The 26,295-nt window shown below is 48.8% G+C and overlaps 1 protein-coding gene across 1 annotated transcript; it reads right to left on the bottom strand.

Moving 5' to 3' along the window:
* Window positions 1-169: 169 nt before the first annotated feature.
* Window positions 170-12,652, bottom strand: SOX10 (SRY-box transcription factor 10). The gene is made up of 4 exons (XM_048833777.2): window positions 12,449-12,652; window positions 11,039-11,498; window positions 3,170-3,435; window positions 170-2,670 (listed from the first exon to the last, which is right to left on the bottom strand). The coding sequence occupies exons 2-4, from the start codon at window positions 11,446-11,448 to the stop codon at window positions 1,955-1,957; spliced, it is 1,392 nt and encodes a 463-aa protein (XP_048689734.1). The 5' UTR covers window positions 11,449-11,498; window positions 12,449-12,652; the 3' UTR covers window positions 170-1,954.
* Between the last annotated feature and the right edge of the window lie 13,643 nt (window positions 12,653-26,295).

Below are 26,295 nucleotides of genomic sequence, written 5' to 3' on the forward strand. Positions count from 1 at the left end.
ATTAACTCACTGTCAATATCCTTTCAGTGTTTGGCCTGGAAGAAATGTGTACACGCACACAGGGTTTGTGCCATATAAAGGCACCCCTTCCTTCTTACTGGGGAGGAAGGATAAAAATGTGGCTGAAAGGGCAAAAATATTAAAATAGAAAAAAATGGACACACACAAATGAAACCTTTAAGTTTATTATTCCATACATTTAATGCAGAGTTAATGGTGCTAGGACAGCATATTCTGGGGACAGGGAGAGGGGCTTGGTGGGTGGGGAAGGTATAATGGAATAAATAAGGGGAGGGGACAGCAATGGGTTACATGCATACAGGGGAGCAAACGTACTACATGCTCTTTTCAAACATGACAGGAGTCAGCCAAAGCTAAGGGTGGAGAGAAAGGTGTATAAAGGTCATCCTCAGCAGTCTCAGTCGGAGGAGAAAAATGGTAGTGAAGATCACAAGTTGTGCTTGGTCAATCTGTCCCATCTTCCCAGACCTACATATCAGCTGGGGGTTCCATCATGTGTTTTGGTGGCCAATGGGAGGGCATCATCTTCTCCCACCTTGAGTTCTGACGTCCTTCATGTCAGCATGCTCTCTGGCACTGTGAAGCCATGCTAGTCCTGAAGATGTGGGATGGGCAAGCAGACCACCCAAGAGAGCCAGTGGGGGAATGAAGATGAAGACAAGAAGGAGGGGAACCAGTCTGACCACTGAGGATGGTTGCTTCCAGTTTGAAACCCAAAAGGGAAGGCAAGTTCATTTTCCTTTTACGTGGACTAATTGTCTTTATGCTTATCCAACAGTGAATGCTTTCCCCCCAGTTGGTGCCACAACACTATCTTCCCATTCTTTATGAGGGTAGGCCTGAGGTGTTGGCAAACTGGAACAAGCAATGAACAGGCAGGAGGGGATGCATTCTTTAGTTCAGCTCTGCTTGGGGGCCCAACCTTGCAGGTTTAAGGTGATTATTTTAGCAGACAGTGTTTGGGCAAATGGGATTCACGCTGATGCTTCTGGTTGCCACAATATCTTCAGCTACTCTTCCCTCACATCCCATGCACGCACACACACACATGCCAGAAGGACAAACACTGCCTTGGCAGAGTATCTTTTGGAATATTAGAGGGTGAATGGAAGGATTTAGAAGGGACCAGGAAATGTTTGAAACAAACTAGCCATACAAAATAATCGTAAGAAAGGAGGATTCCATCCCTGTTGCCTTTACAGTCCAAGAGGCCACACGTACCCACCCTCCTGCCCCCACATGTATGTTGTGACACAAATAAGGCTAGAACCAGCTATATGGTTCCCCAGTACAGTACAGTAAAGAGAGGGTGGGTTGAGGGGAGGATACGATACGGCTGTGGAAGTCAATAGGAAAGCAACCATAGGTTGGTCTTCCAACAGGGATCAAGAGTCATGCTTGTGTGAATTTTAGATAGGAACATTGCAGAGCACTGATCACAAAGAAGTTGACTTTACTGCCCTACCTCTCCTCCCACAACATGTCCACCAGGGTGCTCAGCCAGCTACTCTTCACCCACAACAGGTGACAAAGAGTTGGCCATTGTGGCCTATCCGAAACACTTGCTAAATCACTGAAGCAGTTGGGGGGCAGTTAAGGATGGGGGGTATCTCTTATCTTACAGTCCAGGATGTGCACAACGAAACCCACCATGACCAGTCACTCCATGCCTAGAATCATCCTCATCTAGAAGGCCAAAAGGGTTTTGCAAGCCAATCAGGTTGGCATACATTGAATTGGGAGGGGGAAAGGGGTAAAACCTTCCTCTAGGCGGTGAGCCAGCGATAACCGGGGTCAAGATAGGCATATCTGGATACTCAGTGGGTTCTGATGGCTGGATTACACTGAATGACCTCGGAGTTCGGAGGCCCTTCTGCCTGTGCTGATTCTTCGGAGCCTTTCTGTTGCTGCTTTGGTCACTGTTCCCCTTTTCCTATGGTCTGGAGAGAGTTGTATACACGGGCTGTTCCCAATGTGTGGGGCTGTGGGACTGTGGCACAGAGGGTGCAGGGTCAGAGATGGCAGTGTATAGGGGACGTTGCGAGGGTCCCATGTATGAGAAGGCAGAGTAGAGGCCAGAGGCTTGGCTGGAGTGGCTATAGTAGGGTCCCGAGGGCTGGTGGTCTGGGTAGTCAAACTGGGGCCTGGAGATGGAGGGGAAAGCCGAGCCATAGTGGGGCAGGCTCAGGGACGTGTATGCTATCTGGGAAGTGGAGGGCTGGTCAGTGTAATGGCCTCCAGGGGCAGAACCCTCTGTTTTCACCTGTGCCTTGGAGTCCACCACCGATGACGTGCCAGCAGACAAGGAGACTCCATGCTGCTTGGAGATCCAGGCAGAGTGTCCACTGGCTGCAGCCAGGGCACTCCCGAGGCCGTAGCCAGCGGCCGCTGCTGCCGCATAGCCCCCAACATGGCCCGGATGGCCAGCGTGTCCATTGGGTGGCAGGTACTGGTCGAATTCATTGACGTCGAAGGTCTCCATGTTGGACATCACTTCATGGCTGATCTCCCCTATATCCACGTTGCCAAAGTCAATGTGAGGCTTTCCTCCTTCCCCAAGAGAGCGCCCTTCCCGCTTGGAGTCAGCTTTGCCTGCCTGGAGTTCTGTCTTTGGAGTTGTTGGAGGAGTGGGGGGTCCATGGCTCTGACCTGTGAAGTGAAAACCATTTGGGGGGAAAGAGAAAGAAAATGTGATACCAGTTCACAATATAGCCCTGGTACAGCCTGACAGGCAATAAAATAGCTCAGCCAGCTACATGCAACAGCTCTGCTCCTCGTACTGTGCAGACCTGATACTGCCAGGCCTCCCTGGGAACCTCACTGTAGAGGGACAAGAAGGGAGGAGGTGGCTAGCCATAACCACAATGGCAACTGTGCACATGAACACTGTGGGAGATGACTTCCCACCTATCCAAAGGGATGGAAACACCTGTGGAGTGCAGGCGTCCCCAATGCTGGTGACAGCACCGAGCATATAGGAGTCATACTCAACTACTGGGTCCCACCATGGGGAGAGGATCCAGCTCACAAGGTAGTGCCCCAAGACTTTTAGAGAGCCATCGATTCTCCAGATGGCTTGGGGGACTCTCCTTGGGAGGAGGATGAGCTGGTAGTAAACTGCTGGTGTAGCTGCAGACATGGGACTGACCTGAGGAGTGCTCGGGGTGCCCGTCAGACATGGGGGATCCTTCCCCAGGATGTCTGTGATCCAAGTGGGCATTCTTATAGTGGGCCTGGATAGCTGCAGCCCCGCCAGCTTCTCCCTCGGCTTGGCCCTCACCCTCGCCCTGGGAGGCCTTGCCATTTTTCCGCCGGCGCGGCTGGTACTTGTAATCGGGGTGGTCCTTCTTGTGCTGCATCCTAAGTCGCTCTGCCTCTTCGATGAAGGGCCGCTTGTCGCTTTCATTCAATAACCTACAGAGACCAGAGAAAGAGGAAGAGATAGGAACAGGGGTGTCAAAATCCTACTGTAAAGCATCATGGGCACTAGAGATCCACCCCATTTCAGATACTGCCAAGCATCATAGAGACAGTAGAGAAGTATTTAAATAGAGTCCCTTTTTTTATTGTTGTTAATGAGTAAACCCTGACACTGTGATCAATGCTGTTCAGACCCAGAGGAAGACATGGTCACTCCCCCAAGTGGATTACAATCTATAACCCATATAAATTCACTTCCTCCCATTCCATGCTTGTACTTGCCTTAGGGGACAAAGTAATCATACTGTGATGACTGAAATCAGTGCAGGGCTTTATAGTTACCAGACAAGCTGGACTAAAAGAACTTGCTACAAACGTGAAAAATGTGACTATTGCTTGAATTATGGAAGGGTGGCAAATCTTCGTTACCCATAATGCTCTTTGTCATGTATCTCTGTCTTTCTCAGATCAACTTGTCTTGGTCACCTTAGCTTCAGAGTTTCTGTGTCCTGTTCTAACCTTCCATCCTTGCCATTTTGTAGGTTTTGTTCTATCAGCTTGAGTGTGAGCGATCACTTAGCACAGAATGGCTATTGCATTTGCCAGCACAGTGGCTGTGCTGCTGGGATCTCCCCTTAAAGAACCCTGGAATCCCCTAAGAGTGAGTTACAGAAGATGCTGGAGGAAAAACACACGTGCTTTGCTTCTACTTTGAGGGTTCTTGATGACACAGCTACCATTTGTAATCCCAGATGTGGTTGATGTGGTTCCTGTGCTAAGGATCTGAGAGTTGCAGGTGCTGAGCCACACCAGGATCAGACATGTAAATCAGGATCAGTTTGTAAATCATCTAGATACTATGGTGCTGGACACTGTAACAATAGATTAACTTTGATCATTGGGTGAACGGCTCTATGGAAATGTAAAATCATTCCCCATATACCTGTCAGATCTAGGGCTGCTCCAGTCAAGACAGGATCACCTAGGAAATTTTGTAACAGAACCACTTTGGATGATGTAAGAAGAGATGAAACCCATTTGATCAGTCATTTTCTCTTAATTTTGAAAATGTTTGATTTAATTTTTCATTTCTTTTTCCTACTTTTCACGTGGCCTCCAGAGCATTCTGGTTTCAGCCAGAAAGAATCCAGAACACTGAAAAGGGGAAAGGCTGTTCTTATGGGTATTGCAACCCAGCCAAAACTCTGAGGCCGCAGAAATCTCAAAAGCAAAAACTTGTTCCTTTATAAGATTTCCAGCCCTGATTTTTCCAGCCCAAAGAGAGTTGGACAAAGCTTTGGGGATATTCAGCCAAATGTTGGAGAGGATTCTCTGAACCCCTCCTGAAGCTTTAGAGGCTCTGCTTTTGCTAATTCCACTGATTAGATTTAACCCTTTGCAGAGCAGAGGATTAAAAAGCATGAATCTGTCTTAGACAATTTAGGAGGAGCAGCAGATGGGGTTTGAGAGGCCTGTTGGTAAAAAAGATTAGGAAAATCTATAGGATCGCAAGCAGGTACTGACCAGCATCAAAGCACCTCCATTTTTCTCCTTCTGTTCCTCCAGCCAATAGCCAGAGGGTGTGATCTGCTTTGGAACCTCTTAAGGTGCTGACCTGGGTTCACACCAGGCAGCCCTGAGAAGGTCATGGCCGCACATTGCATTCCACCACTGCCTTAATCCAGGAGATTAAACAACTGAGCCACCATGAGTCCAACACCAGCTTTCCTGTCTCCCTCCCACTGCCATACACCATGCTCACACGTCCCGAAGAGCTCTAATCCCCCACCCTGAATTGCTCCACACACAGCCTTCCATCACATCTAAAGGGACATGCATATCCTCAAGCTCCTCAGCACTCCTAGCCCCTCCTGTTGTACAGCAAACAAGACACCGAGACTGGGAATGAAACCCACATCTTCCACATGAGCTCAACCTCTCAGCCCCTACTGGTTCCAAGGAGTTCCAGTATCCTTCACCTTTATTTGTGGGTGGTACCAAGCATATAGGGTTACTGAAGCAGAACTGGCAAAGGAAACCCGCAGTGGAGAGAGAAGCTGAGACCTCTATATTCGTCTCACTGATGACCTAAATTACAATGACCTTGGGAACTCTAGGAGATGAACCTGGGTCCACTGAGTTTGCACGCCCTCCCCATCTTCCTGCCAGCATCCTGTAACCCTACAGACAGCAGGATTGCACAAAGTCCATTCCCCCCATCTTTGTCTTCTCTCTCCCAGTCTCTCTGCTCCCTCCTCCCTCCCTGGGATCAGAGCTCAAATCGGCTTTAACAAAGTGAAACCGGTGTGAGCAGGCAGAGGCCAGGAGATTTGGGGGATTTAGATTTCACTTATTTCCTGCTCCTGCACCCCCGGTCTACAATGGAGTGGAATCTTGCAGGGACACAGAAGGGAATGGATCACATAGCACATGGGAGTAAGTGGGTCTGAATTGAACCCTCTCCCTGCCGTGGGGAATGCTCAGCACAGAACCCATTGGACACCCCTGTTTTGGTGGGAACGGAGCGATAAAAACTCTGTCTCCCTCTTTTGTTCTCTCCTTCACCACCATATCTCCGCTCACTTGGGGCGTTGTGCTGAATGGCGGGGGGAACCCAAGCCCAGCTTCTTGCATGTCAGGTGACTGGAACACCCTGATGCATGGCCCCTCCCCGTCACCCACTAGCGGCAGCTGCAGATGAGTCAGTGTGGCAGGAGGGTCTCAGTCTCACCAAGCTGATGCAGCGCACGCAGGCAGGGGTGAGGGAAGGATTGAACAGGAGGTTAAAACATCGCGGGGAGGGGGAGATCTCACACACACAGCAGCCCTGATCTTCCAGGCATGGCTTGGCTCTCTGGACCCACTGTCTAGCTAAAGCGGGGTGTGGTTAGAGAAAGGTTCTGCTGCTGTCCAGATAAAAGATCCCTTCACCCAATAGCCAGCACTTTGCTGCTCCTTTCTACCCATGTCTCATCTGTTTCCGGCCCTGGAGATGTTTCTGGCATTTGGGCTAGTGTTTGTGCTGACCTTTTCAACAGTCGTTAGGTCCCACTCCATTTGAGAACTGTTCCCTGCCCTGTAAGGAGCAGGAAGTGCCCCACCCAGGTGAGGAAAGCAGCCAAGGGGAGCCTTTGGGAAGGACATGTGAGGAAGTCCCCCTTCCCCCTGCATCCTCAAGTAATCATGCATCCTCGGGTTAGGGGGTCAGTCCAGCCTGCAGTGCTGACCAGGATGCTGCTGGAGAGGGGAATAACTTCTCTCAGCACTCCCACCAATGGGAGGCCCAGAACAATAAGTGGGTGTCTAAAGCCAGCTGTACCCATAAGAGAGCCATCAACCCACCCTCAGTATCACTCACACACACACATGCCAGTTATGCTGGGGAGGTTAATAGAAGCTCATGGCCTTGCTGAGGCATGAACACCCACTGCCCCAGGCTGGGCCATCACCTTGCCAATTGTCTCAAAGTGTTTGCAAATTAAATTGGGCACTAGGGTCACATCTGAGAATGGAAATCTTCATTTGGGGCCCAAGGGGACTCTGCAGCGAGGTTAACACCCCTTCTGCCACTGTGTAGCTTAGTCCTGATGTCTATCCCTTTCCCAGTGCGTTCCTAGGACTTGCACACAAGCTGTGCTGATGCACCTCTCTCCTGGCCTGCACCACACCCTGCTATTCTAGTCCTGCCCCTGTCCAGCTCAGCCAGTGCACCTCAGGCCTGACCTGGAGCAGTGTCCATTCCATCATTCTGTTGATCAGTGATTTCCTCCCTGCCTCGCCCTGCACTCGGGAGCCTGGCTGGAATCTGGGCCCACAGGTAGTGCTCCACTGTCATTAGCATCCTGTTTGCCTTTGCCCGGCCAGCAGCTGCAAAGTCTACATTCTCCCACGCTGCAACACAGTCCTGGCAGTTTGTCTTTGTTATTCCCCAAAGGATGAGGATCCTGATTCTAACCCTCTCATAAGCAGAATGAGTCGGTGTAGGTGTGTGGGGTCAGCCTCGACACCCGACACAACCTCCCAAAGGAACGTTTGTCTACATAACACTGATGCAATTTGGCACAGCCATCTGCCTCCGTGGCTCCCTCTGTCTCCCTGTTTGCCTCCCTCCATCTCCTGCAGAATGGCCCGTTTCTTATCCCACAGATCCCAAGCGCTTTACACAGCACTTGGTTTGAGCTCAGCAGCACAGTGGCTGCATGAGCAAACGTGACAGCCATCCTCCGTTCAGCAATCACTCAAACAGAGCTAGCCGAGGGGCTAGATTCCATTTTGTAGAGAGGATCGTGTTGGTTGGGACCCTGAGGTTTCTCAATTTACTGGACTCTTTCCAAGAAGACACACAGGATTTTTAACTATCCCGTAGGCAGCATCACCTTCTCCACTGACCAGATATGGGCAGAAACAAGCTCAGTTTAATGTTGCTTTCAACTGATCTCTCTCTTCCCCTACTCACTTATAGTGGATTTCTCTCTGCCTTAGGTATTTCTAATGCACCAATTACCGCAGCATCTAAGCACTGATAAAAAATGAGACCCACCTACATGGAAGTATATCTAGATGGCCCAAATTTTCAAAAGTGACTGAAGTGATATTGGGTGCCCAATTAGGCACCTTACAGGATTCTGATTTTCAGACAATTAGGTCCCTCTTCAGGCATCTCAAGTTAGGCACCCAAAATTGCTAGCCAATTTTGAAAGTCTGGATCATGCTGCATAGTGTGGAGTTCAGAGTGGGAGGAGACTGGCATCAGAAGATTGTCTGGAGGACTGTGGGAGATCATAGGGGCTATGATAGTGTAGTAAATTTCCTATGGGACAATCACATTTTGGGTGACTTCCCCTGGCTTTTGTGGTTTCATTTTATTTTCCCACACCTAACAATGCCAACAAAGGCAGTGCAGACCCCATACATGCACGCCCCCAACTTGCTGTGCCGCATTGCCCAACACAGACTGGTAAGAATATCTCCGAAGGCAGCAGGCTCCCTGCCAGTCCATTAGCAAAGACAACACAAATAACAGACGTGGGGAGAAGGGGGGAGACTTTTCCCTTTTAAAAAAAGCAAAAGTCCAAGGCCCTGACCTTGAAAGCTGCTCTGCACGACAGACCCTTATGCCCACGCAGAACCTCATTGACTTCAGCGGGCTGCATGTGGGCTCTGCAGTCTGCCTGCAGGATCAGGAACACTACAGCTCTCAATAGTGTTAGGACAGTGTCTAAGGTCTATCACGGCAGCACTGCAGGGGAACAGTCACCTACAATGCTGTCGCATATCTGGACAGTAGAGCGCTATGGTCTCTTAGGCCTGTTACTGGAGTATTTAAGGGCTCATATACTGCTGTCTTGTATCTTGAGGCCAGAACTTTAATGTAGCGCTTAAGGAGGTCATTGCTACAAAATCCTGCAGAATCTTTGGAATGGTACAGTAGCATTTTTTTAAATAATATTTTTGAAAATTAAAATGGGGAGTCTTTCTCCAATAGAATAAAATGTTGGGGTGGAAGTGGGAAGAGAAATCAGGAAGAAATCAAAAGGAATGGTTAGGAGCAAAGCATACAGGAGCTAATTGTTAGTAAAGGACAAACAATTGAAAGTGTAAGGAAAGAGGTAAATGGACAGCATAATGCAACTGCTTTACAAAGTGGGAGAGAGGAAATAAGAGCAATGATAAATGCTCAGTACAGTCACTTTGCTATCAGAAAGGAGACAACAGGGGTGAGTTAGTGCAATGTGAACTAACTGGGATCATCATTCTGCATGGTATCCAGGGGCGAGCACAAGGTTGGAGTAATCATTGGAAAGGCAGAGGGAGAGGGGAATGGGAAGGGTTAAAAAACACCCAGGCATGGGAATCATATTTGAGGCCTACCACAATGCCCTGCTTTAACTCTCCAAGAAAATCATTTTGTTTGAGTTCCATGAAGGGCAGAGGGGTTTGGATAAATTTATTGATGTGATCAACACCCAGGGGCTCAGTTCTCCCACACAGGTAGAGTTGACTGAAGTCAGCGGGAGAATCGAGCCACAGGTGGCAATGGGATGGTCATGAGGGTGGGGTTTGCTTCTGTTTTGGAAAAGTGTCTGGTCTCCCTGCTGCAGTTTTCAGGAGACATCTCCTGCCCCACCCAGCGCTGGGCAGTCAAGGGCAGTGCCAGGGAAGGGAAGGGTACGAAAGGGGGCCTGTTTCTATCTCTGTGGACTTCCGGGGCCATTCATGTGAAGCTGATGGTTTTGATTTGTGGCAGGAGGCCCAAGGCAGGGAAGTGATGGTGGCGGGACGGGGTGTATCTCGGACAATCCCAGGACGGGGGGAGGTATTTATAATCATTTGCTGGAGATATTCATTGAAACCATCAGGCGGAAAAGTGGAACCGCTGGCCTTGTGTCACATGGGTGTTACGTGGTCCCTCCACCCTCATCTCTTGGCAGAACCCATCAGTTCCAATGGGGGTGACTTCATGTAGGGACCCTGGGGGCAGGGAGGATGGGGAAAGGACCCAAAATTAAAATGGCTTTTACAAACTGAGGGGGGTAGTGCAGGTCCGAGGGATGGGCATGTATCTGCGTTGGGAAGAAGGAAATGTGTACGTATGTATGCATAGTGGGAGTGGGAAGCCTGTGTCAGCCTGTACCAACTCGCTACAGGAATGGCCGCTGACTTGCTCTTATTACTTATTTATTACACGCCACAGGCCTGCAAACAGAGGCAGAGGTGCAGGCCCTACAGTCTGAGGAGACACAAACAATGCTGTTCAGCCATAAAAAGCTGTGAATGGCAAGGCAGGATGGCATACTGGGTGCATCGGTTGGAGTCTTTTTCTAACAGCCCCCTCTCTCCACCATCCCTCACTGTCCTCTTGTTTTCACCGCTTTATGCTGGGATAACCCACTCCCCCCCCCCTTATGCAGTACCTGTGCTGCCAATTTTAAATTGACATCTCCTTGAGTGGGATCTAGAACCAGCAGCTAGCTGGGTCTGTGGCTGGCCATCAGAGAACACATTCTTTGGGCGGGATATGTGATTGGGTTTCACTGCCCGGCTACCTGCTCTCTCTCCTTTGTCCCAGACAGGAGTCCAACCCACTAGGTGGAGCTCTGGGGGTTAGGGCCATCTAGCCCGTGATCTCCCAGACCTGGTTCAAACAGGAGATCATGAGTGTAATGAGTTTGGTGGGGGTCAGCCTAGTTAACCTTTGTGGGCCTTGATTTGCCAAACAAACACATACAAACGGAGAGATTGTGCAGCTGAGCCTTGGGAGAGGACCAGGACTGGAGTGGCATGGGGTGCTACAGGCCAGGAATGAGGTACGCTGGCACAGCTGCTGGGGAAGAGGTGGCTAGAGTGGAATAGCCAGGTGGGGGCTGCAGGTCAAGACTGGCAGAGCTTTGCAGAGGAAGCTCCCTTTATAGCTGATGCTAATAAGCATTGCTGGTTCCTCACTTTCCTGTGCTTTTCCCTTACCCCTGTGATCTTCCCCCTTGATGAGGAACTCCCTTTAATAGATGCCCCTTTAATCTCATTCTGTTCCCAGCCTTTAGCTTGACATGCAGCCTCTCCATGATTCCATTTGCCCTCACCCTTATGCCCTCCTTACCTCCAGAGCTTCCCGAGGGTCTTACTGAGCTCTGCATTGTGGAGGTGAGGGTACTGGTCAGCCAATTTCCTGCGGGCAGCTTGTGCCCACACCATGAAGGCGTTCATGGGCCGCTTGACATGGGGTTTGCTTTTGTTGCTCCCATTGACCCGCACAGGCATGGGCACCAGGGTCCAATCGTAGCCACTCAGCACCTGGCTCACTGCCTCCCGGATGCACACGGGGAACTTATCGTCGTCTGTCTCTGAGTCTTGCTGTTCCTTCTTGACCTTCCCCATCTCGCCGCTCCCGGAGCTGGTGAGGTGAGAGGTGGTATCTGATGCCATGGAAGGTCCTGGTGAGAGGCAGTGATGGTCTTCGGAACCCACCGGGCTCATTTCCACCTCTGAAAGGTCTTGGTCATCTGTCATTATGTCTCTTGTTCTTGCTCTTTCTTCCTTCTCAATATCCCGTCTTCCCACTGGGAAAAAAAAAAAAGAGGAAGGAAAGAAAAAGCAAACACCAAAACTAAAAAGACTTGAACCTCTCCCAGAAACTGACCATGAAACAGGAGCCACTTGATAAAAGTGAAGCAAAGGAGCTGCCATGCGTGCAGCTTTCGGGACCCACAAAACCCATGATCTAGTGGGGGAGGGGATCCTGATTAATTGGAAGCTCCCGATCTGTGCTCTATTCTGGAGTTTAAGTTGGGCATGTGGAGGGGTCTGCTGCTGGCTAAGCACATTGGTGACATGAGTAGAAAAGGAGAGATCAAGAAGAAATGGACCCCATTCTCTAAGAATAACCTTACTCAGGGCCCTCCCCAAAATTTGGCCCTTGGGAATGACACTTTCTCTTTAAAACCTGCTTTGAATGTCTGACCAAGAACATAGATGGGGGGAAATGAGTGGCTTCAGTATTAATAAATCAGAATGAAAAGGTCTCCAGGTTGCATGAGAAAGTTTAGCAAGAGTCGCTGAGTAGAGGCAAATCCTGAGCGCTCCCCTGAGTTGCCAGGCAGGGAATCTGATGCAGACTGGGAGAATGTGTTTGTGAGCGGAAATGCTAACACTTTGTATATATGCATATATTTCTTTTTAAGCCTCTGTGGCAAAGCCACGTCTTTAACTTGCCCGTTTCACGCATCCCCCCGTCTCTCTCTCTGCGGTCACCTCCAAAAGTCTCTGCCACCACACACCAGTTCCCCCACCTTATTAAAGAAATGCTCAAAAAATAAAGCCCCCCCCAAAATGGTTAGAAAAATGTCTCCCCCTTGGTTTAGTTGCAAAAGGAGCCAATATGGAGCAGGGGTTGTTATCCCCCTAGTGAGGGAGGCACGGACTTTTCCTGAAGAAGAGACTGAAAAGTAATAGAAGGTAGAAAAAGAGCGAGTGAACGAGCGTATGAGTGAGTTCAGGTAGGAAAACTTACGTTGGCTGGTCTGCCTGGCAAATCCTGAGAGGGCTGTAATTTGTATCCCAATAGCCCCTCTGTTCTCCTCTCAGTGCCCTGGCAGCGGACGGGAGCCCTGCGTGGAGGAGACTCTCAGACGAGTGCCATTCCTAGAGGGAGGCTTGGTTTTTACTAATCCCCTGGCTGGATGTCTCTCTGACTGGCTTGCTGCTAAGCACCGGGGGAGGGAAGGGCAGAAGGTGGAGCTAAGCACTCCTTATAGCTGGAATACATTGATTTGATGCAGGCAGGGAGGGGACCCTGACAACCCCCCTAAACTCCACCTCAGCCACATGCACGCTCCTCGCTTTCTCGAGTGCAGGCTTCTTTGGGAAAGCTGCAGTCAACTTTTATTTTATTCTTTTTTCCCTCCTCTTGGGGATTTAAAATAGGGCGTTGTTCATGCCATTGGGCATAGGTAGTGAGGGGTCTGCATTGTTATCCAAGTGGACTGCATTTAAGTCCCTGGCCTGGTCTCTCTCGGCCTTGGCCAGCAGGGTTTGTTCTAGGGGCCAGGCCTGGTGACCTAGGAGTTAGCATGGAGAGGTGGGTTCTAGTCACAGCTGCTTGCTGTCCATGGACCAGCAGGACCTGAGCGCACTGCAGAGGGTGGGCCTGGTGTCATGGGGGGTAGTGCTATCCTATAAAGGAGACCCAGATTCAATGACCACTCCTGGTCTTTCCCTCTCTAGGGCTAGTGGGGGCTGGGACTAGTCCAGGGGTTTCCTGGGGATGGTGTGTACTGGATACATTACAGGGGTTGGGGGATTAATACTTTGTGGCCATGCAGAAGACATGGGCTTGATTCCTTCTCCTGGGCTTTCATGCCCCCAAGGTGGGACTGACACAGCACACGCATGCCAGTGGGGTGTCAGGAGTGTTTTGGGTCTCACCCATGCTGCTGAAAACCCAGTAATGTATCCATTCAGGAGTCCCCCTGCAAAGTTGCCTAAACCAGGAACCAGCTTTCCCATATCCTCCAATGGTACCAACCAGACCAGTACAGAATTCTTGGAATGGAGTCCGAAGTGGAGTGTCAGCTTGAACACATTTCCATGCCGGGCCAGGAATCACAGAGTGAAGAAAGGATGAGTTATGGTGAGACACAGAGAAATAATTCCATGAAAGGAGTTCTAAGGACATTATGAACCCCTGGAGCAGAGCTTGACTCACTAGAAGGCCCAGTGATGGAATGACAGAGTAAATAATGGCAGGGGCCACCCAGAGACAGAGGGAAATAATGCCACTGACAGGCGGTGAGCAATTGAGCTACAGTTCCCAGAATGAACCTGGAATTGACAACTAGGATTGTGTTATCTGATTGACAGAGTATGACCATTTTCCCTCCACAATTCTCAATGGTTTCTTTTTCCTCATGCATCTCAGTGTGGTGAAGGCTGGAGCCACAGCATGGCACCAAGGACAGCTGCATTAGAGCCCAAAGGAGAAGTCTGTGTTGGAAGCTTAATGAAGCCAGGTTAGGGGATGACAGGGTTGGGACTCCCTTATGCTGATGGCAAGCACAGGATCACTGGCACCAATTACTTGGCATGTGTGTAGTATTCAGATGTGCCAAAGGCGTTTATAATCTGGGGAGGGCTTGGCACCAAATAACCCCCCACCAGGGGGCTGACTTTAACCCTCCCTCCTTCCTCCAGCACTGTCTGTCTGTCCATGTGACAAAAGACCAAAGCAAGAGTCTGGTGGTTCTCTCCTATCCAAGAAACACAAGGACTCATGGCACCTTCCCTAGTACTGTCCCGTCTTCCCTGGGACAGTGAGGTGTGTAAGCCCCACCCTCTTTCTTTCTCTTTCTCACACACACTTCCCAATGGAGATCTCAGGGGAGAAATCTCAGGCCCTGATTCCTAGATTAAAATGGTGCAGATGCTGGTGAGGTGAGTCCCAGTTGTTATCACACAGGTGTGTTCCCCTATTGGGAAGAAACCCTACATGTGTATTCCCAGCAGAGATTCTGGTGGGTTGTGGGGAGAGCTCCCACTGATCTTATGAGGGTTGTTTGGCATTTTTAGCCTCTCTCCATTGGGATTTTCATGACCTGCTAAAACTGCCCCCTAAAGGGAAAAGAACTGGAGCAGGTAACCTCTTTCCAAGAGCCATAATAATAGGCGCATGCTAGATGCAGTGTCGCTGTATCCCACAGACTTTGCTGAACTGAGCATGTCTTCTTTAGTCCGTGAGGTTCATCATTAGGCTAACAAGAGCCTGTGTGAGGGATACAGGAATCTCCATGGAGAAGAGGAACAGCCTGAGGGAGGGGGAAGGGGTCGTCTCCTGGTCCCACTGGGAGGTAGCCACAGCTGAGAAACACTGGCCTGATTGTTCCCCTGTCTGCGGCTAATACCAACCTGGGATGGGGGAAGGGCAAAGCAGGATACAATAAGATGGGGCATTTGTTTCCCATCCCTCCAGGTGCAGGTTCCTGCTGACCTCAGGAGACAGAGAGAATGGGGAAGGGATGTTTTTTCCCAGGAGTGGGATTACAAGGTCCTGGTGGCCAAGTGGTAGGGAATAAGGAATCCAAGGATTGAAGCGCCTGCTCTAAGAGAACCCCACTTAAATCTGGGGTGGGGGGAAGGTGGGACTGGAGATCCCACCTCTTCAATGCTTATGTGTCCCCAGGGATTTGAGGGTGGAGAGCGTACTCTGACCTTTCCTAGTGTTGGGACAAAGAGACAAAACCAGAATGAAGCAGTTCTTTTAAAGCATGAAATTGTGGACCATCACTTTGTTTGTTTGTTTGTTTATGTTGCAGTAGCACATAGGGGCCCTTGTCACAGACCAGAACTCCAGTATGCCAGGTGCTGTACAAACACATGACAAAAGGACAGTTACTGCCCCCTTATGTTGCGGTAACACCTAGGGGCCTCAGTCAAGGATCAGTGCACAATTACACTAGTCACTGTATAAACACATCCCCAAAAGCTGGTCCCTGCCCAAGGAGAGTTTACCATCTAGGTAGTTTCTGCTGAAATGTCATGTCAATGGCACCTCCTATTAAACTGGGAAAGGAATTTTTCTTCTTTCTTCCTCTCTCCCTTCCCCTCCTTTTTCTCTTTCTTTGCCCCATCTCTCTTGGTCCATCCTTCTTTTTCTTTACTTCTGTGTCTTGATTTCCCCTCTCTTCTTTTTCCTTTTGCTCTTGTGATTGGTTTCCAGTTCCCGCTGTGTTCCTCAAAGGCTGGAGGGCAGCACAGGTTTTGCAGCCTAATTTCCTGTCCTGGTAACTTTTCCTATTGTACCAAGGCAGCATGGTGGGAAGTAGCCAAGGGGATTTTCCCTCGGTCACTGTAGCTGATGCTGTGGTACGATTTCTCCAGTGGAGACGAGAGGACGCAGAGTGAGAGAAGAACAGCGACCGTCTCTCTGCGAGGAGTTGTGGGTGACACTTTTCTATCTACAGATGAAAGTTGTTGCCTCTCTGAGGAGCTCTGGAAGGGTATGTCTAGACTGCAGCTGCAAGGTGTAATTTCCAGCAGGAGCAGAGATACTCACTCTAACTCTGATCGAGCTAGCATGCGAAGAACAGACGTGTAGCTGCTACAGTGTGAGCAGCGGGATGGGCTGTCAGCCCTGACTATGATCCCATCCAAGACCATACGTAGCGGCTAACCCCTCCGACTGTTTACATTGCCACGGTGACACTTCTATTTTTAGCACTCTAGCTTGATCAAAGCTAGCACGGGTTTCTATTCAAGCTGGAAATTACACCTTTGAGCTCCCGTGTAGACCTACTGTATGGCTGAGAAGCCGCCCACCACATCCAATGTATTTCAGCACTGATCTTCTTTCTAAGGATAAGGGTCCCCTGGGTTCTGCACTGGGTACCTATGGTACTCAGGCAACAATCTCTTCCATCCCTTTTTCCCAGTTAAATTAAATTTTTTTCATTATCTCTGTAAAGCTACGATCTCCGGGTCCCAACTTCTGGTTTTAGACTAGGAAGGATAGTCCAATGGTTAGGCCACTAGCCTGGGACTCAGGGGACCCTGCTGTGCCACACACTTCCTGTGTAACCTTGGATAAGTCACTTAGTCTCTCTGTGCCTCAGTTTCCCATCTGCAAAATGACGATAATAGCACTTCCCTGCCTCACAGAGGTGTTGTGAGGATGAATACTTTAAGACTGTGAGGCCCTCAAGTACTACAGTAATAGGGGCCATATAAGTACCTTAGATAGATCCCAACTGAGAGGGTTTCCAAATCCTCCCATATAATGACACATAAAGCCAGTGGTTCCTCTGCTTAATCCTTTAAGTCTGAGGTCCCCCAGAGCCAGTACTTGGCACCCATCCAGTTATACCTCTTTAATAATATCTCAACACACACACACACATCCCATTGTGACGCTTAGGTTGAATAAATGGATGCTGTTTGTTTGGGGGCTCCTCTTGATAACCTCCAGTAGGGTGCAGCTGTGACAGCATGACAACTCCAGGACTTAAAGATGTGACAGTCAATGACACCCTCGCTCTGTGATCTGGGCTGGTTGTGTGTTTCATGCTCCTTACTGTTACATACAATTCTCTAAATAATATAGGACTGGCCTGTCTAGGGGACCTTCAACCACTATATGTCCCATCGCTGCACTTAGGATTGTCAGGGTAGGAATTACTGGCTGACCTGCAGTACAATCTCAAAGAGGGAGACTGGCAGGTAGGCAAATGTCCATCAAGAGCCCATGGCTTTGAATTGCTCTCCCATGGGCTATGACTCTGTCTATTATTTTAAAGTGCTCCCCCGTTCCTCTTTTTTTCATCCTGCCAAGCTCTCCATGCAGGAGGAGGCTCCACGGGTGAATTGCATAGCACTCCAAGCTCTTATTACCTTCCATTCCCACTGCAAGGGAGTAAGGTTAGGCACCAATGTGGGATCCTGCTTTTAGCCAAGCATTAAGGGTCGAGACAGGAAGAATAGGTGAGCCACTGGCAAGCCAGCAGGAAGGGTGAACGTTCCCAGGAGCAATCTGAAGGCAGGATCCAGGCTCAGTGTAACTGTGAGGAGTTACAGTGCAGTAATACATCAGTGAGATACCAAGAGGCCAATTCATCTCTGGGACAACTCCATGGAAGTCACTAGGGACGAATTTGGCCCAAAGAGTCTATATGGTGTGTGACTGGGAAAGGAAGGTCAAGAGTTCCATTGGGGTGTGACTCAGGAAGGAGGAAGAGTCTGTCTGAAGGAGGGGATGGGAAGAGAGAGTCTCCTTGCAGAAAGGAGGTGAGGGGAAGAAGAGCAACAAGTCTGGGGATGCCCTCTGTTTTGAAGAAAGCTTTGGGTGCCCCAGGGCCGCACTTATTCTTAACTGACCTCTAATTCGAGCTCCAGAGCGAGCTTGTGCGTGTGATCACATACGCACCACAAATACCTGAGCTGCTTCACCCCAGCAGCAATCTGGGTAAAACAGACAGTGGCTGCTTTTGTGCCATGTCCCTTCTCGGGGGCACAGGACTGGTATTGTCCTGGGACCGCATGGGAAAATGGGAGGGGCTCACAATGAAATCTTTCCATACAGTAAAACAGCGTCAGAGTGGGGGGAACAGACACTGGAAAACACAGACACACAACAGCCAAACAATAACGCCAGTGTGCCGAGGGAAAGGGAGACCCATGAATTGGAAGTTTGATAAGGGTTCTCTCTTTCTCTCTCAACAACCCCTTCAGTTTCCCTCTACACCCCCCTCCCTCCCTTGCCTGCTTTCTTGTTTGGGCCTTTAACAGTGCGCTGTCTTTGTTTGAGATACAGGTGAATGACAATCATGTGATTAACACACACACACATAAAAAGCTTTTTAAAAGCGTCCAGCTTGCCTCAGACCCAAACAGGAGAGAGGAGACAGGGCTAGCCGGAGCAGAGAGAGCAACAGCCGGACTGCAGGGCAGGGCAGTGCTCTTTTGCTGGGAACCAACTCCTCTTTGAAATGCCCAGACCCGGTCCTGCAGCCGTCGTTTGGTGCGTTCCCTCTGGGATTGAGGACACATGCTGCTTTTATGCGAAAGAGGTGGGGAAGCAGGAAGAAGAGTTGGAGAATGTAGGGTGGGGTGGGTTTTTATCTTGCTGGGTCCCTCTCTTGTTATTTTTGTTCTCCTTCCCCCACGCTACCCTCCCCCACGTCCCATTGGCAGGGGCAGTGGATTGGCATGGATTTTGGCTGGCTACCTCTCTCTCTCCAGTGATATCAGGAAGCCTCGATGGAGCTAAAATGAGGGACCTTCCCAGTGCCGTATTGGGGGGGATAGCAGAGACAGCTGAAGGTTTGTCCTTTCCTTATGTTGCTAATCTGGTTGAGGGGGACCTGGGGAAACAAAGGTGGTAAGGGCTCCCCCCCGTTGCCTCTCAGGGGACAGCAGTGCCTCCCTCCTGTTTCCCCCTTTGCCTATCCAAGCTTCAGTAATACTCATGACCTGCCCCAGATGCCACCGAACACATCGGCTCTGCCTTCACAGGTGTGCGATGTGCCGCCTTCTGACATGACAGAAGCAGGTGTGGAGAATTCCACCTCTTCCACGGTGCCAGGTGTATGGGGGGAAGGGGAATCATTCTCACTGGAAAGAGGGGAGAGTGGAGGGGATATAAGTCCAGTAATCATGGGTGGGAGGAGGATTGAGAGGTGGATTCCTTCTGTCTTGTGCCCCACTGGGGAGAGAGCAAGGGGTGGATGGCTGGAGGGAAGATCCTAGACAGAGAGGACGTCAGACATACCCTGGATATCCCATTGCCTCAGACAGAAACAGAGCATCCAATATACATAGTGAGAAGTGAGAACTGTTTCTCCCTTCCGGTGTGAAGATGTCACAGGGCAGTGCCGTGATATCATACCACATCATTATGGAAATGGCTGTGAAGTCAACTACACTGCTCTGTGACATCACTGGAGGAAAAGGAGGCCAGAGAGAGGAGTATAGAAAGAGAGCCAGAAAGGTTTCAGTGACACACAAATAGCTGCATAATCATGAAGGCAGTCAAAGGGGAATGCCAGGAAGGAACCCAACAGATTAGCAGGGTCTCAGTAAAATATGCTCTTTGTTTAAAGCTGGTCTGAGAGTGACACTCAGAGAGAGGGAGGGAGAGGGGAGGAAAAGAGTCTCTTCTTTATTATTCTTGTAAAATGACACTGTCAAATCTATGGATCTGATTCTGCTCTCATACCAGTTTGACACCAGTGTAACGCTATTGACTTCAGTGAAGTTACTCTCGATTTACACCCAGGTGAGATCAGAATCAGGCCCTATCCATTTATAGAGCCCATCACCACAGTATCTAAAAACAGCCTCTTGCCACTGCCCCACCACCATCTTCTTCCGGATCCCTCCCTGAGCAACGGCCACAACCCCTCAGAACATTCACACACTGGTTCTGATTTTCAAAAGTCCTTCCCAATCACAGCAGAATTTATAGCATCCCCATGTTTATGTTGGTCTCCAGGATGATGCAAACATTGCCGTGTTGTGAGGTGAGTCTTCTGTTCCAATGGACAGTTCCAGAGTGGTAGCCAGCCTGGAGTCTGATCAACCACAGTTTGTGACAGAATCAAAGATATTTTTTACCTGACATTGGGGTCCCTGCAGATGCAAGGCAGCTGTAAAAGTGACAGACAAATTCTGGTTTGTTTCATTCCAAATAATTTTTGGCAGAACCCACTGGTGCCAGTCCCAGAGCTTCTCAAAGGCACCATTCAGTTCTCCCTCAGCCACTGGCCAAGCGTCAGTAGTCTCAGAGGATTCACCACAGGAGAGTCACCCAAGCAGGCAACAGTAGAGGGGAAAAAACAAAATCCTTGACCTGGCCACAACCACTCACTCTATAACAATTTCTGGTTGTTGGCTCCATGTGGCTGAACTGCAGCTGTCTGTGGCATTCCCTCAAGGGAATTGCAGTAACTGTTGTCATGGGGAATCAGGGGCAAACTAAAGGCATCTTAGGCATGGAGGTTGTTTACCATGCAATGGGTTAGTTATTTCCTTCTATTAGAAACAGCCCCCTTCGTGCAGCAGGCCCAGTGGCTGAGGGAGAACCAGATTGCATTCCCCATTTGAGTCTCTCACTTTCTGAAGCACCACAGGGTCTGGGAGGTCAGTGGTTCCTGGGCCCAGTTAGCAGTTTGCACTGCCCCACTGATCAATCAGGTTCAGGCCCCAGTTCCATTCTCTCACTAATCTGGGGCGGGCTGGCACTGGGAATGCTATGGAGTCTTTTCCCCAAGGACTCATGAGGATTGAGGGTGAGGTACAGAGCCTTTTTACCTTTAGGTTACTGATTCCAATCTAGCCCCGGGTTATTAGAAACGGAAAAATGTTCATCATTTCGGATTGTTCACTCAACCGTGTGGAATGAATAGGGGAGGAAAGGGGCAGGGGGTCTCAGCTCAGTTGCTACCAAGACAGGTGTCCCCATCACAAAAGCATCTTGACCAGTGACACTAGTTGTTCTCTTTGTTAGAAGTCCCACCAGACCAGCCAAAGATGGAATGGGCCACAAAGGCAAAGCCGCCCTCCTAGGCAGGGCTGAGGGACATTGGTGGGGCCGGATGGGCAGGAAGCTGGCACGGCTGCTGCCAGTGCTGTACCTGCTGTTTTGGGATAAACAGAATACTTGATTCTCCAGTGCTTGCAAACTGAAGGGGTGGGTTGCTGAGCAAAATACTTCAGAGAGGAGCTGTAGGGGACCCCGCTAGAATGGGAAACAAAAATCAGTCTGGGGATCACCATACAGACCCCAGGCTCTATATCCATCACCTTGGTTATTCTAATATTGTTTTGTGGGTTGGTGGAGGTTTTACAATTGCTAAATAGGACAATTTTCCTGCATTGCTAGGGTCTGGGAAGATCAAAGAGGGAGCCGGGCAGAGCACGTCTGACTGCTACCTGCTTTGACAGGTGGCTCTCTCCGCCTTTCATTCGCTTGCTATTAACCCCCTCATGTCCTAACACAGAGATGTGGTTTCCAGGTATTGGTCAAAATGAAGCACTACAAGGGTAGGGGTTGGGGAGAGAATCACCAGTTTTGCTGCTGCACTAGCTGCAGCTGGGTTTTCCGTATCCAAACTGATCTACCAGAGAGAACTTAGGGGTTCTTGGAGGTGGTATTTCTGTGCAACTCAGGGAATTCTTGGAAGGGGGAAGAAGGGGGTTATCTGGTAATGGATATAACATAGACAGTGGGACCCCTCCTGTCTGAGCCTCTTGTTGCAGTGTCATTTGGTGAGCACAGGGGGTTCTATTAAAGGAGAATGATGCGGTACTGGGGTGATCTCTCTCCCACTCTCTGATTTCTCTGCTGGCCCTCTGGCTACAGGGAGACTCCTAGGAAGTCAGGGGAAGGGTTAAGTCGGGAACTCTTCAATCTGCTGCCTTGGCCCCTGTAATTCCTCAAGGAGAGTAGGAATGGGAGAACAAGGAGCCCATTCTGTATGCAGGAATTAATAGCGAAGAGTCATCTGGGGTGTCATTCAAGCCCTGATCAGCTCCCGGAGGAATGTGAGGGAGAGAGCGAGAAAGAGAGCAAGGCCTGAGGCTGAGACGTCAAAGCAAGGGCAGAAACAGTTCTATTGGTAACCAGAGCTACCAACTGGCATTCAGACAGTGGGACATTCCTTCTTTTAACCCCCAACCTCCAGAGTCCCCTCTGCCCCACAGGGAAGGGGGCTATTTCCAGTCCTTTTGCCCAAAGCGTCACCACACCAGAAAGGGGCTGTTTACATACTGTAAGTCCCCAGTTTTCTGTCTGTTTCATGTGAGGAGGGGGATGTCTCCATACCATGCATCCAGACTCTCCTCTGCCTTAGGCTAGGAGGGGCTGTGTCTCTCTCTGACTTGAACCAGCAGTGCGATACCAAAGGGGATCTTAATACACACCAGAATCCCTTCTGTCCCTTCTCTTTGCTTGAACCACAGTATGAAGACCAAAGGGGATCTCATATACAAGTGATCTCCTATCACCCCAAACTCAAGCATCCAGTTGGAAGGGTGGGCTTGTTTCCTTCACCCCAGACTCACATGGGATTTAAATTCAAGGTTGTTAACGGAGAAGGTCCTCTAGACTTTAACTCTCAATTATATTCATCAGAAATATTTCCAGCCTGGGACACGGGATAGCTATGGGAACTGAGAACGCAATACGGAGTATTTCACCTCTTGGGCATTTGTTCCAAACTGACGTCAGGCAAGGGCCAGGCTTGCTACCGAGCTGAAGGTATTATTATTTTTCAGGATAATCTCAGTTTTGATGCAACTATTCCACATCCTACAGGATCCTCTTAAAAGATGATTAAAAGGTCAAGAAGAAAAATTCAGGCCACCAAATCAACGTATCAGGTCTTCACAACGTTGCACCAGAACCTCACGAGATGGCATTGTGATGTTGCATGGGGACACAACAAGCTTTGGCTGAAGTGGTAACCATAACGGATGAGAGGGCAGAAGAGATACTGAATCAGAGAATCATAGCACTGTAAGGCTGGAAGGGACTTTGAGAGGTCATCAAGACCAGCCTTTTATGCTGTGGCAGGACCAAATAAATCTGACAGGTGTTTGTCCAACATCTTCTTAAAAACCTCCAGTGATGGAGAGTCCACAAAGTCCCTTGGAAGCCTGTTCCAGAGCTTAACTATCCTTATAGTTAGAAAGTTTTTCTAATATCTAACCTAAATCTTCCTTGCTGCCGATGAAGCTGATTATTCCTTGTCCTACCTTCAATGGACATGGAATACATTGATCACCATCCTCCTTATAGCAGCCCTTAACATATTTGTAGACTGTTATCAGGGCTCCCCTCAGTCATCTTTTCTCAAGACTAAACATGCCCATTGTTTTTTAATCCTTCTTCATAAGGTCAGGTTTTCTAAACCTTTTAACGTTTTTGTTGCTCTCCTCTGGACTCTCTCCGGTTTGTCCACATCTTTCCTAAAGTGTGGCGTCCAGAACTGCACATGATACTCCAGCTGAGGCCTCACCAGTGCTAAGTAGAGTGGGACAATTACCTCAGGTGTCTTACATACAACATTCCTATTAATACACACCAGAATGATTTTAGACTTTTTTGCAACTGCATCATGTTATTGACTCATATTCAATTTGTGATCCACTATAACCCCTAAATCCTTTTCAGCGTATTACTGCCTAGCCAGTTATTACCCATTTTGGAGTTATGCATTTGATTTTTTCTTCATAAGTCTAGTACTTTGTATTTGTCTTTATTGAATTTCAAGTTGTTGATTTCAGACCAATTTTCCAATTTGTCAAGGTTGGTTTGGATTTGAATCCTGTCCCCAAAAGTGCTTGCAACCCCTTCCAGCTTGGTGTTCATCTGCAGATTTTATAAGCATACTCTCCACTCCATTATCCAAATAATTAATGAAAATATTGAATTGTACTGAACCCAGGACAGACCCCTGCAGGACCTCATTAGATATGTCCTCCCCGTTTGACAGCAACCCATTCATTTCTACTATCTGAGTATGGCCTTTCAACCAGTTTCCCGCCCACCTTATAGTAATTTCATTTATACCACATTTTTTTTTGTTTGCTTATAAAAATGTTGTATTAGACTGTGTCAAAAGTCTTATTGAAATCAAGATATATCACGTCCACATCTTCCCCCCTCTCCACTAGGCTAGCAACCCTGTCAAAGAATGAAATTAGGTTGGTTTGGCACAATTTGTTCTTGACAAATCCCGGCTGGCTATTACTAATAACCCTATTATCTTCTAGGTGCTTACAAATTGATTGTTTAATAATTTGTTCCAGTTTCTTTCCAGGTATCAAAGTTAGGATGACTGGTCTATAATTCCCAGGCTTCTCTTTATTCTCCTTTTTAAAGATAGGTACTATATTCTGCTTTTACCTCTAGCTCACTGGTTCCACTCTATCCCATGCTGGTAGTGAACAAAATGTCCATCTAATAGTTGGTGGATCAAACATTCAGTGGCGTGTGTGAAGTGAGATTATTTAATCTATCTACTATCCAGGTATTCCTGATTCATAGATTTCAAGGCCAGAAGGGACCATTATGATAATCTAATCTGATCTGCTGCATAACACAGGCCACAGAATTTTACCCAGTAATTCCTGCATCAAGTCCATACCTTGTGCCAAGGCTCAGCACTTCAGTACATAATGCAATCATCATAACTTAGTATCTGGGCACCAATAACCCATCTGATACCCAACCCAGTTCCTAGCAGATGTCCACATCAGAAAAATGTGATAAAAAATGGCTACTAATTGGCCTCTTTATTGGCAGTTCCAGCAGAAAGGGCAAGAATTGACTGAGAAATGAAGACCAAATTTCACTTTCACCATTAGAGGAGCTCCATTAAAGTATCCCTGAAAGCACATTGGCAGGACAGTGTTAGAGAAAGCTCACTCATTGCCTTTGCTAGTGCTGCACCGGTTCTATGACCAAACTGTAGTCTCTAGGGCTATTTATCGGGCACCTTCACCAGCACCAAATTCACTTAAAACTACAGCTTATCATCAGTTAATACTGACTATCAACATATGTTCGAGTGAAGAGAGACGTCTACAATATAATATGTATATTCCCTCTCCTCAGAGCAAATACTGTATAAACCCAACACTGCCACCACGATAAGGGTCCATTGTCAAGGAAGGGTTAATAAATGATGCAAGGAAAGAGCCCTTTAAGACATGATGAACTTTGACCTTTCATAAATCACACTGGCTGGGTTGTGAGTGTGTGGGGGGCTATATGCAGCTGCGCGCGACGTTGACATTGTTCCCACCATCTCTAAGTGCAACAAATCCCTCTATTGTGTTCCTGGTTTATCTGGTTCCTCTTGTTTATTAGCAGAGGTTGTTTGGCACTGGTTCCAGCCCTGGGCGGGTGGAAAGAGTGCTGGCACGCACCAAAGGAGGGCGGGGGGACGGGGGATGAGAGGAGTGCATCAATGGCTTTATTGTCCCCTCTTTTTTGTTTCTCCTGTAATGATATGTTCAAAAAAGGGTATTAAAAAAGAGAGTGAGAGAGAAAGAAAACTGCCCAGCGGACTTGGTAAGAATTGTTGTCTGGGCCCGAAGCGGATGCTGCTGCAGCTGGGGAGGATGGGCCAGGACGGAGCCGCGACGGGGCTGCAATGCGCCTTTATGTTGCTCATTCAGGTTCTGATCTGTGAGCCCAGTTTCAGAGGCTCGAATCCACAGGTGCCAGAGCTATTCATGGGTGGGTGGGTAGGTCTGTGCACATGCGAGGGGGGGAGAGGGCAATGGTTCTCTATCCTGACCTTCATCTAGTCTGAACCTGAGATTGTGAGAGGTACGGCTCCTCCTCAAAGCACTAGGGGCTCTTTAATTCATTCCAAACCCCATCATGAGCAGTATCGGGGGTTCCTTCTCACATTAGTGAGGCCGTTTACACCTAAGCCGTGTATATGCTGGGATTTTTGCCCCTAAATTTCCCACCATTTCTTGCACTGATGCAGCTCCACTGGTGTTACCAATGGTGGGAGTGGTAACATAGGCAAAGTGCTGGTAGCCACTGGCATTTTCCCCACCATCTTGGCTAGACCTGCTGTGTGCAGCGTTAGACAACAATGTGGTAGAAACTCCAGTGGCCACAGGAGCCTTGTCTGCATTAGTGTTCCCACCATTACTACCACTGGTACAGCTGAACCAGTGGGAGCAATGGTAAGAAATATTCAGCCAAAAACCTAGTATAGACACAGTCATAGCAAAGTATTGCGGATTTCCTTCTCAGACTACCAGGGCACATCTACCTAATCAGAAACCCTCCACAGTTACCCCTCATGAGAGGTACCAGTGTAATATAAAGAGCGGACCTGTAGAAAG

Source organism: Caretta caretta, chromosome 1 (genome assembly GCF_965140235.1).
Source record: "Caretta caretta isolate rCarCar2 chromosome 1, rCarCar1.hap1, whole genome shotgun sequence".
NCBI classification, from domain to species: Eukaryota; Metazoa; Chordata; order Testudines; family Cheloniidae; genus Caretta; species Caretta caretta.